The sequence below is a fragment of the Anolis carolinensis genome, chromosome 5 (genome assembly GCF_035594765.1).
Source record: "Anolis carolinensis isolate JA03-04 chromosome 5, rAnoCar3.1.pri, whole genome shotgun sequence".
NCBI classification, from domain to species: domain Eukaryota; kingdom Metazoa; phylum Chordata; class Lepidosauria; order Squamata; family Dactyloidae; genus Anolis; species Anolis carolinensis.
Window position 1 is genome coordinate 136311110 of NC_085845.1, and position 16848 is coordinate 136327957.

A 16848-nucleotide genomic window follows, 5' to 3' on the forward strand; every position below is an offset into this window, starting at 1 on the left:
TATTTGCATCTCCTTCTCTAAAACATGTAAAGTCCACGAACCTCTGGCTTCAAATTCAAAAATGGTATAAAGTGGACCCTTGATTTTTGCTAAAATTTGGTTCCAAAACCCTCCCTTGACACCAAAATATGTGGATGCCCAAGTCCCATTCTATACATTGGTGTAATGAAATGGCAATCCATATATAAAATGGTAAAATCGGTGTTTGCTTGTGTGAGTTTTGGAAAAAAAATACGTTCAAGCATGGATGGTTGAATCTGTGGATGCAGAACCTATGGATATGGAGGGGTGACTATATTGCATTATATAATTGTATATTAAATGTAAATGTTTATTTAAGGAATTGATGCTTTAAAACTTATTCCAGAAATGTCTTCCTGAAATGTTTTCTTTTATTACCTATCTTTTGATTTTTCCTTTTCCCCCTTTTTCTTTCTAGTCATTGTTCTTATTTCCTGGTCTACTGAGCATTGTGTGTTCAAAATGCTTCAAAACTATTAATTGGCTTTAGTGCCATGATGCCCCTGAGCCCTTTAAAGAAACTTTACCCAAGCATCCCAGGAGATAACTAGGTAAACCTCTTTCAGTATCCAGCTTTAGGGATGGCTCATATCTCATTGGCAGAGGACACATTTTGCATGCAGGAGGTAAATATTTTAGATAAACAAAAGTTAGATTTCTTGGCACACACAAAAAAGCCATGTAGAAATACAATCAAGGAAGCAGAAAATATTTGCGGCATTTGCCCTAGCTAATAAAATACAGACTGTGGATGCCTCTGACAGAGTTGCACAGGATCTGAGATAAGAGACAATAATGGAATGAGAAACTAGAAGTCTTTTTTTTTTTTTTTTGGTCCTCCTGGATAAAAATACGGTATGATATTATCCAGGGAGTATATTTACTTCTAAGGCTAAATACAAATATTCAACTGGTTGTATATTATAGGAAAATAATGTAAAATTGACACAATGGCAAACCCAAGAGATGGAGGAGTACTGTGATTTCCCAGGAGAAGACATGTTTTCCTACATGAATGCTACTATTTCAAATAAATCATCATACAATTCTTTTAAATTCACCTTTCACTGCAAAGCCCACATAATATTGCTCACATCCGTATCAATTTTAATACATGTGTGTGGATGGTGATGTATTTTTTATTATAGATAAATATAAATTGATATATAGAAACACTTTTTGAACAATTTCTGGTGATATTCAACGTGGTTATTATAAGCATATTCATTCTTCCGTAAAATACTAGGATATTGTATCATTTAGTAATTTTTGAATAAAGACAGTAATTGCCTTTTGTTTAACAGTTATGGTTTCTGCAACAGTACGAGGGCTAAGGTGCTAAATTCAAGGACCAAATCAAGGGCAGCTAGAGATATTTCAATGTCCGGAGTATAATAGCAAAAGCTGTCCACCCCTCCATTCAGTGATATAAAGGAATCCTTAGCACCTTTGAGACTGAAAAAAAGGGATTCCTTTTGAGGACTCTAGTCCACTTCATCACATGCATGCAGCATAACTTGTGTTGTGTCATGCAGTCAAATTGTATAGTGTCCAAGGCCAACAGAGTTACTACACACTTGAAGCAGAAAATCCCTCAGCACATCTCCAATTTTTGGCAGTAAAAACAAACAAACAAACCCACACCTCCACAGATTAATATGGGGGAAATACTGCATCTTCATTACATTCAAATAAACCCTGCTTGAAGGATAGCCCTATCAAAACATTTTGCATATACAGTTTACAGTTTCCTATGTCATGAATGTATTAGGCAATTACTGCCAGTGAAATGGTTTCAGAGCAGAGGTTATGAAACAGTTCCTTTGGCCTTTGTGTGCTATATTGATCCTGTTGGTTGTCTAAGGTTTTCTTTTCAAAAACAATTAAAATCACTGTAGGGCTGACCCTATATATTTTAGGCATACAACTTTATCAGTATTTTACCATTTAAAGACTTGAAAATATTAGTCTTCATGAAATCAAGATCATTCATAAAATGTTTTGGCTTTGAGAATAGTATATCAGTTTCATGTACATTATGTATAGGACATGTTCTTCATTAATGAAGCTCCCAAATTGAACTAACAGAGATATAATGAGGAAGTATTATAATATCTGGCTACCAAATTGTGTGTCAAGGGTATCTTTATATTAGATTGGGACAACATAGGGCCATTTGATGAGGTGCAGGAACTAGCAATATCTTCTCCGAATATTTGTTGCCTAAGTGAAACCTATGAAACTCAACCATAAGACAGGCAACTTGAAGACATGCATGCATGCCATCTCAGATGTGGAAATAATAACTGCATACAGTGAATTTGCTATATTGAATGGAGCTAGTGGAAGTTTCTGTGGAAACTTCTGGTGTTGCTGCAACAGCTTTTAATTCTACAGTTCTGTGTTGTTTACTCTATGGTCCATGAATAGGGTCATTTATTACTACATTACTTTACCATTAGACTTGACATTTTGCTTTGCATCATATGCGTCTTAAGATAGTTTTCCCTGTGCTATTTTCTCATACAGTACTGTATGAGAAAATTGTGTAAGATACTTGAAAAACAATATTGTATAATTTGTCTTAATATCTTGACTTCATTTTAATTGAGGAAATATGGATTTAACCAGTATAAATGTGTATAGGTCCATCTGCTTGATAATGCAGACTGTTTGAATGTAGTCAATTTTCATTGCACCATCTGCCACATTAGATGATTTTTAATTACAAAACTAATATGTGAAAATCGTTAAAGCTCCTTCACCCTGGGAAATGAGTTTTCAGATGGAAGAATATTCTCTGTGGGGAAGTTTTAAAATGCTGCATTTGTTTGTGGAGGCACAGGAATGTTTGCCACTTGCTTTTTAATACTATTGGGATTTGAATGTTACCATTTCTTTTGTTCCAGATGGGGAACTCAAGGGGACTTTACTACAACTCATCCTCGACCTATAGTCAAAGTGAAACTTTTTACGGAGAGCACTGGAGTCCTGGCACTCGAGGATAAGGAGCTAGGAAGGGTGAGTTCTAGCATAATTTTGACTATATAAAAAGAGGTTTCAGTGTGAGCCTCTTAGATATTAATCTGTTTCACAATACAATATTTTTGTGATGTTCCCATTGGTTTCACTAGGACCCATAGAAAAGATAACATCAGTTGTAGCTAGAAATAATTGAGAAAGAGAATACACCTGTGATTCTCAAAACTACACATGTAGTATTTATGTTAGCCTTAAAATATCAGAAACGTTTAATTGGTAAAGGCTAACCTGGTCCTATGTAAAGGTAGACCTCAATTACTGATTTTAACTTTGGATTGTTATTAGATCTCTTCTAATCTAATCCTGCACAATTCTTCATTACTATATTCCTTCTATTATACCAAGATCAAATTTCATATGGTCCCCAGGCAATATGGGTTTGACATCCATCATTTCGAATCCAGACTACTTTCTCTCCTGAGGTTTGTAGATAGTTCACAAGACATTTCAGACAAAATCTGCAAAACTGTCTTGTATAGAGTTATTAGATTAGAATACCTAGAAAATGAAAACACTGACAGAAATTTATGACTCTATTATCTGGTTGTCAGTGGGTACTAAAATGAGACATGTAAAGCAAATCAAATGGGTTCTGCACAATCCTTTTGAGATATACAAAAGGTTGGAATTAGAATAGTGAATACCAGCAAATGATAGACTTTGGACTAAAACTGAGTTTGTAAGATGATGATATAAATCTAAATATTTAGATGCTTGAAGAAAAATCCCTTCAGATTTTATATTTGTTTGGATATTGAGAAGAGAATTAAGTGATTGTATTGTGATTTTATTAACGAGAGCTAAATAGTTATCTTTCATAAGCCACTGGAAACTAAAATTTTTGATAATAGCATAAATGTGTTAGAAGAAGACACAGAATTTGTAGTCCTAGTAGAGTATCTGCTGTAGTGATTATAGATTTAGAAACATACTACCTCAAAGTTTTTTTTAAAAGGTGTGCATTAGGAACGAGATCCACATTTTCAGATCTGAGGGACAGGATGATTTTTCTATAGGCTAGAGTTAGGGAACAGTAACTGTTTTGCCTGGCCAACGGTGAGACATCATGAGTATAGTAGTTCATCAGGATAAATAATCCCAATCCCTTCCACATTTTTTTGATGAAGTTGATTCTTCCATATCTTCTCCTGTGCACCCAGACCTCAGCCATTCATTACCATAAGCAAGGAAACTATTATGGTCTGAGAAGGGAACCATAATTCCCAAGGAATCTTTGTATTAGCTAGTAAAACATTAGTAACACAGATTTTCCTATTTCCATTTCAGAAAATTGTGAGATTCATTGTCTCCTAGAGCCAAAGACTGTGTCATACTGTGACATTCCAGTTCAGAACATTATGTTCACATAATGGTTTAATAACATCATCTTAGCTGTTGTAATTCTAGGTTACATTCCTGGACATCTTCTTATCTGGAAGATTCTTTGATAGAAATCAAAACTCATTACTATAACTTTGAGCCAAATAACTCCTAATGACAAAATTTCCTAATGAAAGACTTTCTTTCACCACTAGCAATGTTACTTTTCTTCTTTAGTGAAGCATAATTGAATTATGCCTTTTATTGTCCATGAAATCTCTAGGCATTCAGTGGTAAATCTTCAAAATTCTGAACCTCAGTCCAGACAAGATAATTCATTATAAATAGGAAAGGCATTGCCTAATTCATCATGCAGTATTTTTGAAGGATGCATCTCCATTTTAATCAGGATAGTTCTTTTGAATCGTTTTTGTTGTGCTACATTAAATTATAGCACCAGTTTCAGTCCTTATGTAAAATGTATGATCCATAGTCAATTTAAATATCTCTTAAGTATTCTAAATGTTTCTTCTCTTGCACTGCTCTATGAACATTTTTTAAATGATATCAAATTTAACACAATATAAAACAGTATAAAAACAATGTAGATGAGTGAGGGAAACAAGACTGAACCTGGATAAGTAAACCTGGAGATTTTGCAAAAGGGCACACATGGTCCTGCTTACATTCTAGCTTTTGTGCCCATGAGAATATTAGAAGTTCATTTCAACAAGATGCAGGTTGCAAAAGAAAACAGTGGGCTGAGATCAACAATTGATTTTGTTGGATCTGTTCAAAGAATGGCTAAACCTGGATTCTGGATTCAACAACAGATTTTCAGACATTGTTTATCTGCATTTCTGATAATAAATTTTGATTTTAGGATCAGGAATTCTAATTTCACTAGTACCAGATACCTTCTTGCTTTTTCAGGGTCATGTTCTGTCTTTTGAATATCAAGATTTCGAGACCTACTAATTCAGTGACCACTATGTTACGTGCATTTTTCACTGCTTCCCTTCACCCTACACAATTTGCAGAAATATTTTTTCCATATTTTTATTGATTTTTTTTCTGAATACATAAACAGAAACTACAAACTTTGAAAATAGAAAAAGAAGGAAAAGGAAATACAGATAGACAAAAAAGAAAAGTGGCATGCAACTTTTTTCTCAGTGGTTATACATACATTTAATATAATCACCATACGACTCTATCTAGAACTACATTGTTCGCTACAGATGGTAAACACCAAAAGTGACAACAGCATGTCTTTTTTCCATGAAAAGTCTGACCAATCATGGCTCTGCAAATTACAGACAGGCTTCACATGAAAAGGAAGATTGTATGTGAACTCTGCACACGCAGAGAGTTACCAAAAGAAAAGTTTGGTTCCTGGACTCCCGTGGATACCTAACTTTGTGGATGTTCAAGACCCAATATATATATGACATAGTAAAAAGTGTTTCTCTTATATAAAATGGCAAACTCAAGGCTTGCTTTTAGGAATTTTGAGGGGCTTGGGGCAATAGATTTAAGTTGTAGATGGCTGAATCCATGTTATAGAATCTGTAGATCTCAAGGGTTGACTGTACATTAATTTGACTATCATGTACCTATTAATATTACTTCCTAACAAAAATGATAAGGATGAGGCATGGGTGGGATGGGGAAAATATGAGTTTTAAAGGCCATTTTTGTGTATTTATATACTGTATTTTAATTCTGCCTTTACTACGCTGTTATTTACCGTATATACACGAGTATAAGCCGACCCAAATATAAGCTGAGGCACCTAATTTTACCACAAAAAACTGGGAAAAAATGACTCTAGTATAAGCTGAGGGTGGTAAATTTCAGAAATAAACATAGATACCAATAAAATTACATTAATTGAGGCATCAGTAGGTTAAATGTTTTTGAATATTTACACAAAGCTCAAATTTAAGATAAGACTGTCCCACTCTGATCAAATCACTGTTCTCATCTTCTTCAATGTAAATGTGCTTATATATCCTTTTAATAATAATAGAGTAAAATAATACATGTAATAATAATAATAATAAATACAGGAAAATAATACATGTAATAATAAATAGAGTAAAATAGTAAACGTAATAATAATAAGATCAGAGTGAAATAATAAATGTATTATTAATAATAAAAATAGAGTAAAATAAATGTAATAGTAGCAACAATAATAGAGAAAAATAATAAATGTAATAATACAAATAATAATAGAGAAAAATAATAAATGTACCATATATTTTCGAGTATAAGCTAACCCAAATATAAGCCAACCAGGACCCTCACCTGAGTATAAGCTGAGGGGAGCTTTTTCAGTCTTAAAAAAAGGGCTGAAAAACTAGGCTTATACTCGAGTATATACAGTAATAGTTTTTTTAAACTTTTGTATTGCACCTTTTAAACTTGTTTAGTGTGGAGTGTTAGCCACCTTGAGTCCCCACAGGGAGAACGGTGGGATATACATAAAGAATAATAATAATAATAATAATAATAATAATAATAATAATAATAATAATTTACTGTTACTACATTTTTAGACTCTTAAAAATACCATGTGATGCTCATTAATCCATTTCACTTTATAAATGCCTGGAAGTTATCGAGGGGAAAAGAATCACACAATTCCCTAAACTTTGGGATATATGCTTTGCTAAGAATGCATAATTCAGCTAAAATGTGGGTAGGAGAAGAGAGAAGCAAATAAATATGAAATGCCTTTTGCTTGGGTTCTTTATTATTTATGAGTGAGACGGCTTTTCAAGAAATACCTTTCTTGGGATTCCATCAGCATGTGAAAAAAATTGTTGGAATCCTTGTTTTGCATACTAATGCTTTAACTAGCATTGTTTCTTCTTTATATTTATTGAATACAATTTTTTATTTCAGGCATATTTATTTGAAACTTTCCCCCAGCTACACATCTGAGAGTTTTCAGTTTAGAGGTTGATCTTTGCAGAATAAAAAACCAACCTTGAGGGCAGCACTTCTGAAAGTAATAATAGTTCTAGCACAACTGAAGAAAACTTTTATCAACTTAGCTTTTTGCAGATGACTACCTAATTCATTTGTGCCAGGAGAAGACAACTAGCAGCCTTTCAGACACTATAACATTGACTCTCCTAGCTAGCAATAATGTGTGTTACTCTGGAAGTATCTGAAAGGCTGCAGGTTTGTCCTCTTATCTAGGCAGCAAAACATATGTTTAAGTGCCCAGCTTGTTTGAACAACGGATGTTGTGTGGAAAAGATTCTTTCATTTCATCTGTCCTTTGGGATAGAATAAAGAATGCTTCAAATCCTTCAAATTTTTGAAATAAAAACAGTGCAGGTTTGCAGGCATCCAAGCAAATTGAACTTAACTATCTGAATTCATATGGTGTTAAAGTTATTTATATCAAACAAATAACAAAAAACTGTATCACTGAAGCCAGTGTGGAGTGAGGAGCAGAGCCAATGTTGAAAAAAGGAGTGGCTGCTTTTAAAAAAGGTAAATCACATCCACGGATTTAACGTACCTTCTGCCAAAATTATCTTTTGGCTATGAGTATTTATGTTGACATTAGGTCCTCAGTCTGTATGACAGGAGAATGGTTTCTTGACATGGACTCAGTATCTTAATTATAACGTTTGATCAGGAATCTGCTTAATATTGAGAAAACAAAATAAACAAAAAGCTGTGGTTCACTTGAAAAGGGAACTATTAAGATGGACTCTTTTTTCATTATTATTTATGTACACCGAAAAAACTACACATTCATTCCTAGTCCTGCCAGTTTGTACATAAATACCATGTAACTTGTTAAACTGCACACTCTGTTTAACATGCAGCCATGCAGACAAATTGAGGGCTTCCTCGGGTAGAAAAACAAGTAAAATTATGAAAGTGCTAACTAGACAAAGTATTAAGTTTCATGTTCAAAGATACTACATTAGTGGTTCTCAACCTATGGGTCCCCAGGCATTTTGGCCTACAACACCCAGAAATCCCAGCCAGTTTACCAGCTGTTAGGATTTCTTGGAGTTGAAGGCCAAAACATCTGGGGACCCACAGGTTGAGAACCACTTCACTACATCTATACAAATCAGTTCATGTCTCTACTTCTTAAAACAAACTCTGCCACCCTCCCTAAGTCTGCAGTTTAGTATTAGTTTAGGGTTGGTACACCCACAGTCACATCATTTGAACATGGATTTTCCAAGTCCCTGCACTCCAAGAAGTCCACCACCTTGGCTCTCAATTTATTTAGAAGGTTTATAAACTTGCCCTCACCACAAGGTCCCTCAGTGGCATTTAAGAAGATACATTATACAGTGGCTCCTTAGTGTCCTGTGCAGTTTGGTTCCAGGACCTTCTTTCTTGATACCAAAATATGTTGATTCCTTATAGAAAATTGTAAAACCAAGGTTTGCATTTGGATTAAAATACTTTCAAGCCATGGATGTTTCAAGCTGAGGATACAGAATCCATGAGTATAGAGCATCAGCTCTAGCAAGATCCGTAGCAGTTTCATTATTGACAAGTGTTATCTCAGCAGGGCAGAGGAATCCTGAGTAGGATTCAGCTCTAGGAGCTTGCATCACTAAAGGGGCCTTTTTCAGATGTCAATTCTTGCAGTGCCTCTTGAAGCATTGAATTCAGAATGAAGTAGCTTGGTGGAGAACCAGAGCTCCTTATAATCTAAAATATAGTTCGGTGGAAAATAGACTTATCTGCTTTGAAGTTTTATGTGTTGCAATGAAATGGATGTCTTTTAACATGTCCATATAGTCTATAATCTTCTTTCAAGTACGAAACAGCAACATGGATGACTTCCATCTTGCTAGTAACAAAACTTGTTTAGAAATGTGTTGGGTGTGATAAAGAGTATGTGTTCTTTCTTTTACAGGTAGTGTTGTACCCAACTTCAAACAGCTCCAAGTCACCTGATCTCCATAAAATGATAGTCCCTAAGAACAGCCAAGACTCGGACCTGAGGATAAAACTAGCTGTGAGGATGGATAAACCGCCACACATGAAGCATTGTGGGTGAGTGTTTAGTGATGCAAAATTGAATTTTTAAAGTGCCACTGTATTCTCACATAATGCATTCCAAAGTAGAAATGGAAGGAAAAATAAAGTGACAATGTAAGCATGGGAAGATTAAATCGGAGCATGATGTAAAGAAAATGAATGTTGAAGCCTGAAACACGTCATACCGATCTCAATTGAAAATAAAAAGCAAGAAGAGAAAATGAATGCAAGCAAGACTGTTGATATGTTGTATTTTTCCTCCATAACATACACTCTTGAATATTAGTACTGTGGCTTCCACACAGCTTAGAAATGTTACTTCCCCAGAATCTCCCGAATTCCTCAGCCTGCCTATTGTTTCTTATTACCATTTTTTAAACATGTGTGAAATTGAGTTCTAATTATACTTCCTTACTTTACATTTGAGTAGGCAACTGGAGAGCAATTTTCTTCCTCGAGATCCTTTGGAGGTACATAGACTGCTAAAAATTGCCAAAACAAACCAACAGAAATCCTTTTTAAAAGCTGTTTTCCATGTTAAAAGAATGCAAGAGTTCCCTGTGACTAAGCCAAAGGTTCATGCTTGTTTCAAGAGACAATTCTCATACACTTTTCTTTGGACAAAAACAGGACAAATTGAAGGCAGTTTGTCTGGCCTTGCTTTCCATGGATGATCCATAAGGAAGTGAGAGGCTGCCTAATTTCTTTCCTTGGCCTGGAGCTCAATAAGTGGATCCTGGTCCCTGCCAAAAAGACAGATATCCAACTCAGCCCTGAGCTACTATTTGCTGCATTTCGGTATGAATGCCTTAATGGAAAATGGTAATAAAACTCTGGCTGGGAAGGAACAAACAGTTCCATGTGTAGCAAAACGAAAAGGTCACAGTATGCATAATTTATGACAGGACTTTAAAAAATTTATGAAAAAAATATTTTCTTTGAGCGACAAGCAAAGATTGTGGTTTTAGATTATTAGGCCTTAACTGTTCTGCCTGCGGTGCACAGGTCTCCAATTTTCTAGCACCTTTCAAAACTAATCTTACGTTTCCTTACTGAAACATTTAAAGAGTACCTCTATGGTAAGTCATCCATGGCAGCTAGCTACAAGATTAAAGTGTGATAATCTCAAGAGAAAGCTAGACCTGAATGTTGGACTAGGACTATGGAAGATGAGGGCTTGAATCCCTGCTCAGCCATAGAAACCAGTAGGGTGACCTTGGGCAGATCACACTCTCTCAGCTTCTTAGGAAGAGAGTGACAAACATCTTCTAAAAAAGTTGTACCAACAAAAATGAAGTCAGAATAGGTTTGAAGGCACGTAACAATAAGAAACATCCATAGTGATATCTGACAGACATTGGCTGTGGTTTTTAACTTTGGATATGTTTTCATGGTTTTTAACTGGGATTTCTTTTAACACTGGTTATTTTTAATCCTGTTTCAATGTTCGTATATTTGTATATTTTAAATTGTTGCGCTTTTATGTTAAGCCACTTTGAATCCCCTTCGGGGGAGATAAACTGGGGTATAAATAAATACAATACTACTACTACTACTACTAATAATAATAATAATAATAATAATAATAATAATAATAATAATAATAATAACTGTTCACGTGTGTTTAGGATTCAAGCTGCTACTTCTTTTACCTCTTAGTGGCCAGTCAGCAATAGCATTATTGCTTATCAGCATACCCCTGGATATTTTTTTTTACTTATTGACCAACATCTTTGAATATATTTTTTCATGTAATCCCCTGTTAATGTTGCCTGAGTTTGAACTGCTTGAGTTTCAAAACATGTCTTAAACCACTTTTTCTTGGCTTCCTTTGAGTGTGAGGGTTGCATCAGTAAGATAGAAGTGGGAAAATGCAACATATGCTGAAATTACATTTTGGTGCTCCCAGATTCTCTAGAAGCCTCCTTAAGCCTTTACACCACTAATTTTCCCCAGTTCAAAGAAATTTATTTATTTTGTTGCGTCATTTCTACCCCACCCTTCTCACCCATCAGGGGACTCAGGGCGGCTTACAATACAACCATATACATCAGAAAAACAGTTTACATCAAATTTAAAAATCTTTCAAATTTAAAAATTAAAATTAAAATATACATTAAAAACAGCATAATTGTACATTTAAATAAGCATTTAAGGCGCTTTTCATGTCCAGGTGGGGGTCTATCAGTGAGTCATATATTCATATCACGAATTCTGCTGCTACTCATGCTCAATGCAGCCAAAATGCAACCAAAAAGGTAAAGCATAAGCCCTAGGTATTTTTGGGAGAGGTAGATATGCCTACACCCCCAGATCACTCCTTCATGTGATTTTAAACCATTTGTAGCTGAAATTGGAGCACAGTAGCAAAATTGTCCGCTATCACTGTTGTCCATCCCTACTCTAAATAACCTGGATCCCTCTGTCCACAGTACAAGGTGTTTGAAAAAGAACTCCCTAGTTTTAAGTATAAACACATTAAAACTAGGGAGTTCTTTTTCAAACACCCTGTATTATATACCAAAATACTTGTTTTAACTGATTCAGAATCAAAACACTCAGCTAAATCTACATTTCAATTAAATTACTCTGTCTGACTTATAGCAAAGCTGGTATTTTCCTGACGTTTTATTTAATATGTTTGGGTACTGATTGATAACTGCAGTATATTGGTTGTTGACTAATTAATATCCTACCAGCATGAGATCCTGTCTGATCTTGGAAAACTAAGGGAGGGTGAGCCTTAGTCCTTGAATGGAATACTAGGGCCAGGAGACTATATTTCAGACAAAGGACTTGGTAAAAGCACCTCTAACCACTCATTGTCTTAGAAAATCTGATGAAATCAATAAATCAGCTGCCGACTTGAAGACACACACACACACAAAAACACTCTTTTATAAGAGTTTCTTCTAATGAGTGTTTTCATTTGCATCTTGACTTGAACAAATACCTGCCTTGTTACATTTCTATAGATTTGAGCAGGTAAGCTATACTTGAGCATAACCTAGTGGCGAAATGCAAGCATTGCATCATCAAGTTATTCTTTAAAACACTGTTATGGATGGCATACACGAGAAAACAATGTGTATGCCTTTTAGTTCCTCCCTATATATTCTTGGTCTTTTAGCATCAGCTAGGGTCTGAACGCTGAACAAAATAAACTGAACAATGGCATAGGAAAACTTGAGTTATTTCAATGTTTTCATCATCTAATTCAAATGGGGCCCCCGGTGGCGTAGTGGGTTAAACCCTTGTGCTGGCAGGACTGCTGGCCAAAAGGTCGGCGGTTTGAATCTGGGGAGTGGGGTGAGCTCCTGTCTGTCAACTCCAGCTTCCCATGTGGGGACATGAGAGAAGCCTCCCACAGGATGGTAAAGCATCCAGGCGTCCCCTGGGCAACGTCCTAGCAGATGGCCTATTCTCTCACACCAGAAGTGACCTGCAGTTTCTCAAGTCACTCATGACACGAAAAAAAATCTAATTGAAAGATCTGTGATCATATATTTTGTTTTCTCAACGTTTAACTGTAAACCTTCCTTTGCATTTTCTGCCTTGAGTTTCTTCGATAATCATTCCAAGTCTTTGCTCTTTTCTGATATCTGCATGATGTCTTCCTCACAATCTTAAATTGTTGGTGTTCCTTCCTTCCATTTTCATGCCTCCCTCTTTCAAGTCTAATCCTGCTTTGTGTTCGGACAGGATGATAAAAATGCAGCTTTGCTTGACCCCCTTTCCAGTTGAAAACCATTAAATGTCTCTGTTATTCTGACCTAATAGTAACTAACCATGTGTATTTGAAGGATTTCATGGCTGGAATCAGAACTCTTGTATGTGTGAAGCAAGTGTGAATGTTGCAACAACCACCATGTCAGACTACACAGAAAAGCCATTGAAATCCACAAGCATGTGGGCAATTTCAACAGAAAGGAAGAAACCATGAAAATGAACAAAAACTAGCTACCAGTGTTTGTTTTAAACAAAGAAAAGAAACTCTGAAATCAGGACAGTAAAAAACAACACTCAGAAAATGGGAATTCCAGACAGGAAACAATCAGGGCCAGCTAACACCAACAAAGGATTCTCCCAGGCAGGAAGCAGTCAGACCTTGAAGCTGCAAGGCTATTCAATGCTAATCAAGCTAGCCAGTTGCAACATTCCCACTTGCCTCAAACAGACAAGAGTTCTTTCTCCCACCTTGGACATTCCACAGATATATAAACCTCCCTTGCTTAGTTTCCAATATACCTCACAACCTCTGAGGATGCCTGCCATAGATGTGGATGAAACGTCAGGAGAGAATGCTTCTGGAACATGACTATATAGCCCGGAAAACTCACAGCAACCCAATAGTAACCTTTTGCCCTGAGTAAGCCATTAATTTTCTCTGTATTGTGTCCTGATGGTGGCCTCTTTTCCTGGGTAAAGTTTATGCATGATCTACACAATCAAAAGCACAGGTTAATTTTCTTTTATATGCTTTAGTGCATAGAACAGATGTCATTAAACCAAATGAAACAACAAAATTTGAAAATCATCACAACAATCAATAACCATGAAAACAGTTTGAAAAGTCATTTTTTATTTTGTTCTATAAAGATGGTAAATTGCTAAAGTTGCATTTCCTGCTGACTTTCTTATGGATATGGAATAATTTATGAAAATTACTTATTCTTTCCCTTCACGTTAGTATTTCATTTGTAGCATCCCATTATAGGAATAGGAATTGTTTAGCTTAATTAACAGATCTGGCTCTTGTGCATACTGATATTATGCGCATAGATTTCATAACTGTGATGGGATTCAAATTATGTTAATTTTTAATTTTGCGTTGCAAATTGTGGTAGCTATTCAGCCTCTACGTATTTGTTTGCTCTTCATTTCACCAAAATGAATAGAGATAGCGGAGGCGGGAAGAAAAAAAGATGAACTGTGTAGCAAGTGACACACAAAAATTACATTAATGACTGGTTGGATAATGATGATGGGGTTAAATGAAGAATGGTTAGAAAAGAAAGAAACAAAAGTGTGCTTCCTGCTGTTAGATCCTTAGAGAACAGATTAGAACAGCAAGCTTGGTTTTAATGATTACTGCAATAATTGCTAGTAAGGGGATCTTAGAGACCTTTCTATGTTTCAGCCATTTTAATTGCAAAGCAAAGCTGAGAAGCGTTTAATTGCCCAAAGAGATATTACTAACTGAGCCATCACTTTGAAATAATTTCAAAGTAATTAATCTGAAATATTTGTGAAGCAGCCAAGAAATAAAATCCAGGATCAACTTTGCTTACCCATAGCTGAGCCAGACTGACGTCCAGCACAGGGCTAAACATGTTAAGGTTCTTTCAGTTTCAATTTGATTTATGTTAATTGATTTGTATAATGGATCACTATATGAGATTTAGAATCAATCATAGGATCAATGAACAATGTGAAGTGTTTATCCTTGCTAACTTCATTGGGGGCAAACACCCCGACTGTGCATGGGCTATTGGCTGTGATCATTAACTGAAGCAGTTTGCTTTTGAAGAAAAAAATGAATCAGAGAATGTCTGCTTAATGATATCACTGCCCTGAAACTTCATTAATGAATAAAGATTGCAGTGTTAATTTTCCCCCCTCAAACAGTTGGAGTTATTTTTATTCACTTTCATAAAATTGTAATAGGAAGCAAAGACTGTTAAAATGTTCTGATACTTTATAAGCCAGGATAATAAATTATCTCAAGGAATATTAGGACACTGACCATAACCCTGATCTGGTATGCCAAATACTATATTATTAGGGATATATTCATAACCTGATAGGATTATGATACCAATATGGTTAGATATTGGTGCAGAGTAGCAAAAACACAGAAGACTAGGAGTTTATGTGAGCAGAGGTGAGAAAAAGCAAAATAGCCAGCCTCCCTTTCCCTTTAAAGAGTCATGCGCATAAAATAAGCATCAGAGACATCAAAAGTAAAATAGTAAAAATATGTTTACACACAATCTTGTATGATGATGGTCATACAGGTAAAAACATCTTAGTTCCAAAAGAATACAGTTGAGGATACTACATATCTCTTAACAAAGAAGTAACATCAGCATGGCATGGCAGGATCAAGAAGCATGAAGAGCCAAAGAGAGAGAACAAAATAAAGTCTCTCCTTTTATGTCCCAAATTCTAAGGGCATGTCACTTCCTGTAAGTCTCCAGGAAGTATACTCCCATTTCCCACATCACATGCAAAATCCCAAAATGGTGCCATCAACTCTGGAATGCAGCTTTGGCTTCAGGTTACTAAGCAACAAACAAAACTAACTACATAAACCATCCCACATTGAAAATGCATGCATGATTGCTAGATAACCCAACGCATATTGACTTCAGGAATAGTCCAGACAGAGACTCCCTCAGCTGCTGCAGAGGCAGAAGGGAACTCACACTACCCAACTGCACCGAATACGATTTGGTGCTATTGTGTGCTGTGATGACAGCTAAGGTGCCAAGGGAGGCGAAAGGGAGTGAGGAGGCACCTCCTCTACTACTCTCTCTCCTCCTTTCCCAGTGCATCATGTCACCTTGACTGACATTACAACATGTGACGGACAGGTAGAATCCATGCCATGCCATAAACTACCATAACAGGAGGGGTGATTGCCATCCTATGCCCAAGAAATACAAGATTGCAGTGGGAACAACTGCATCCTGTTCCATTTCATTATTGTACCCTTGTAGATATGCCCTAAATTGGCTGCATTTGGTTGGAGCATATAAACACCAGATGTCCAAGACAAGACTCAACTACTTTTTGCAGGTTTGGCCTGAAAGAACCCACATTCGTTTCTGCAAGTATTCCCACAAGTACTACTCACATTCTTCACTTTCTCTGAATTAAGAAAGAGAGGAAAGAACAAAGTGAGTCCTCTCCCATTATACAGGTTAGAAGTTTCAGACACATGTGTTGATTATTGCAAGTTTAAGTTATTTTCCTGTGTCTAGTGCTACTAGTGTGTAACATCTTGTTACAAACTATTATGCCTATACCACATCATTTTCTGTTATTGTAGTTGACTCCATTTATGCTCTGCTGTAAGTAACGTGTGCAAAATCAGACATTAGATTTGGCTGTAGTTGTGACTCTGCCCTGCAAAATCATATTTTATTTCTTTGGATTCTAGCATATATGTGTAATTTGTGCATCTTGCTAGATGGTTCTAGTTTCCTCCAGCAGTTTCAAAGGAGGGAGATCACTGAAAAAAAAAACACAGCTTCAATTTTGATTACATATCAAGAAGCATTTAATTATCTTAGCTCATTGAATTAGCCTCACTGCTGGGTCAATTGCTTTTTTATTAGCGTGGCAGGCATGTGACTTTGATTGGCACAAAATGGCAAAAAATACAATATTCATTTCAAGATAACACATTTCTGAGGATTTTTT

The 16848-nt window shown here is 35.8% G+C and overlaps 1 protein-coding gene across 11 annotated transcripts in view; it reads left to right on the forward strand.

Annotated features, from left to right (window-relative positions):
• The window catches only part of cadps2 (calcium dependent secretion activator 2), a 307122-nt gene that overhangs the window by 143153 nt on the left and 147121 nt on the right, over positions 1 to 16848 (forward strand). For all 11 annotated transcript variants that reach the window (XM_062982339.1, XM_062982340.1, XM_062982338.1 and 8 more), the window contains exons 7-8: positions 2931 to 3042; positions 9296 to 9435. In XM_062982339.1, the coding sequence (XP_062838409.1) occupies positions 2931 to 3042; positions 9296 to 9435 (252 nt within the window). The remainder of the gene's footprint in view (positions 1 to 2930; positions 3043 to 9295; positions 9436 to 16848) is intronic.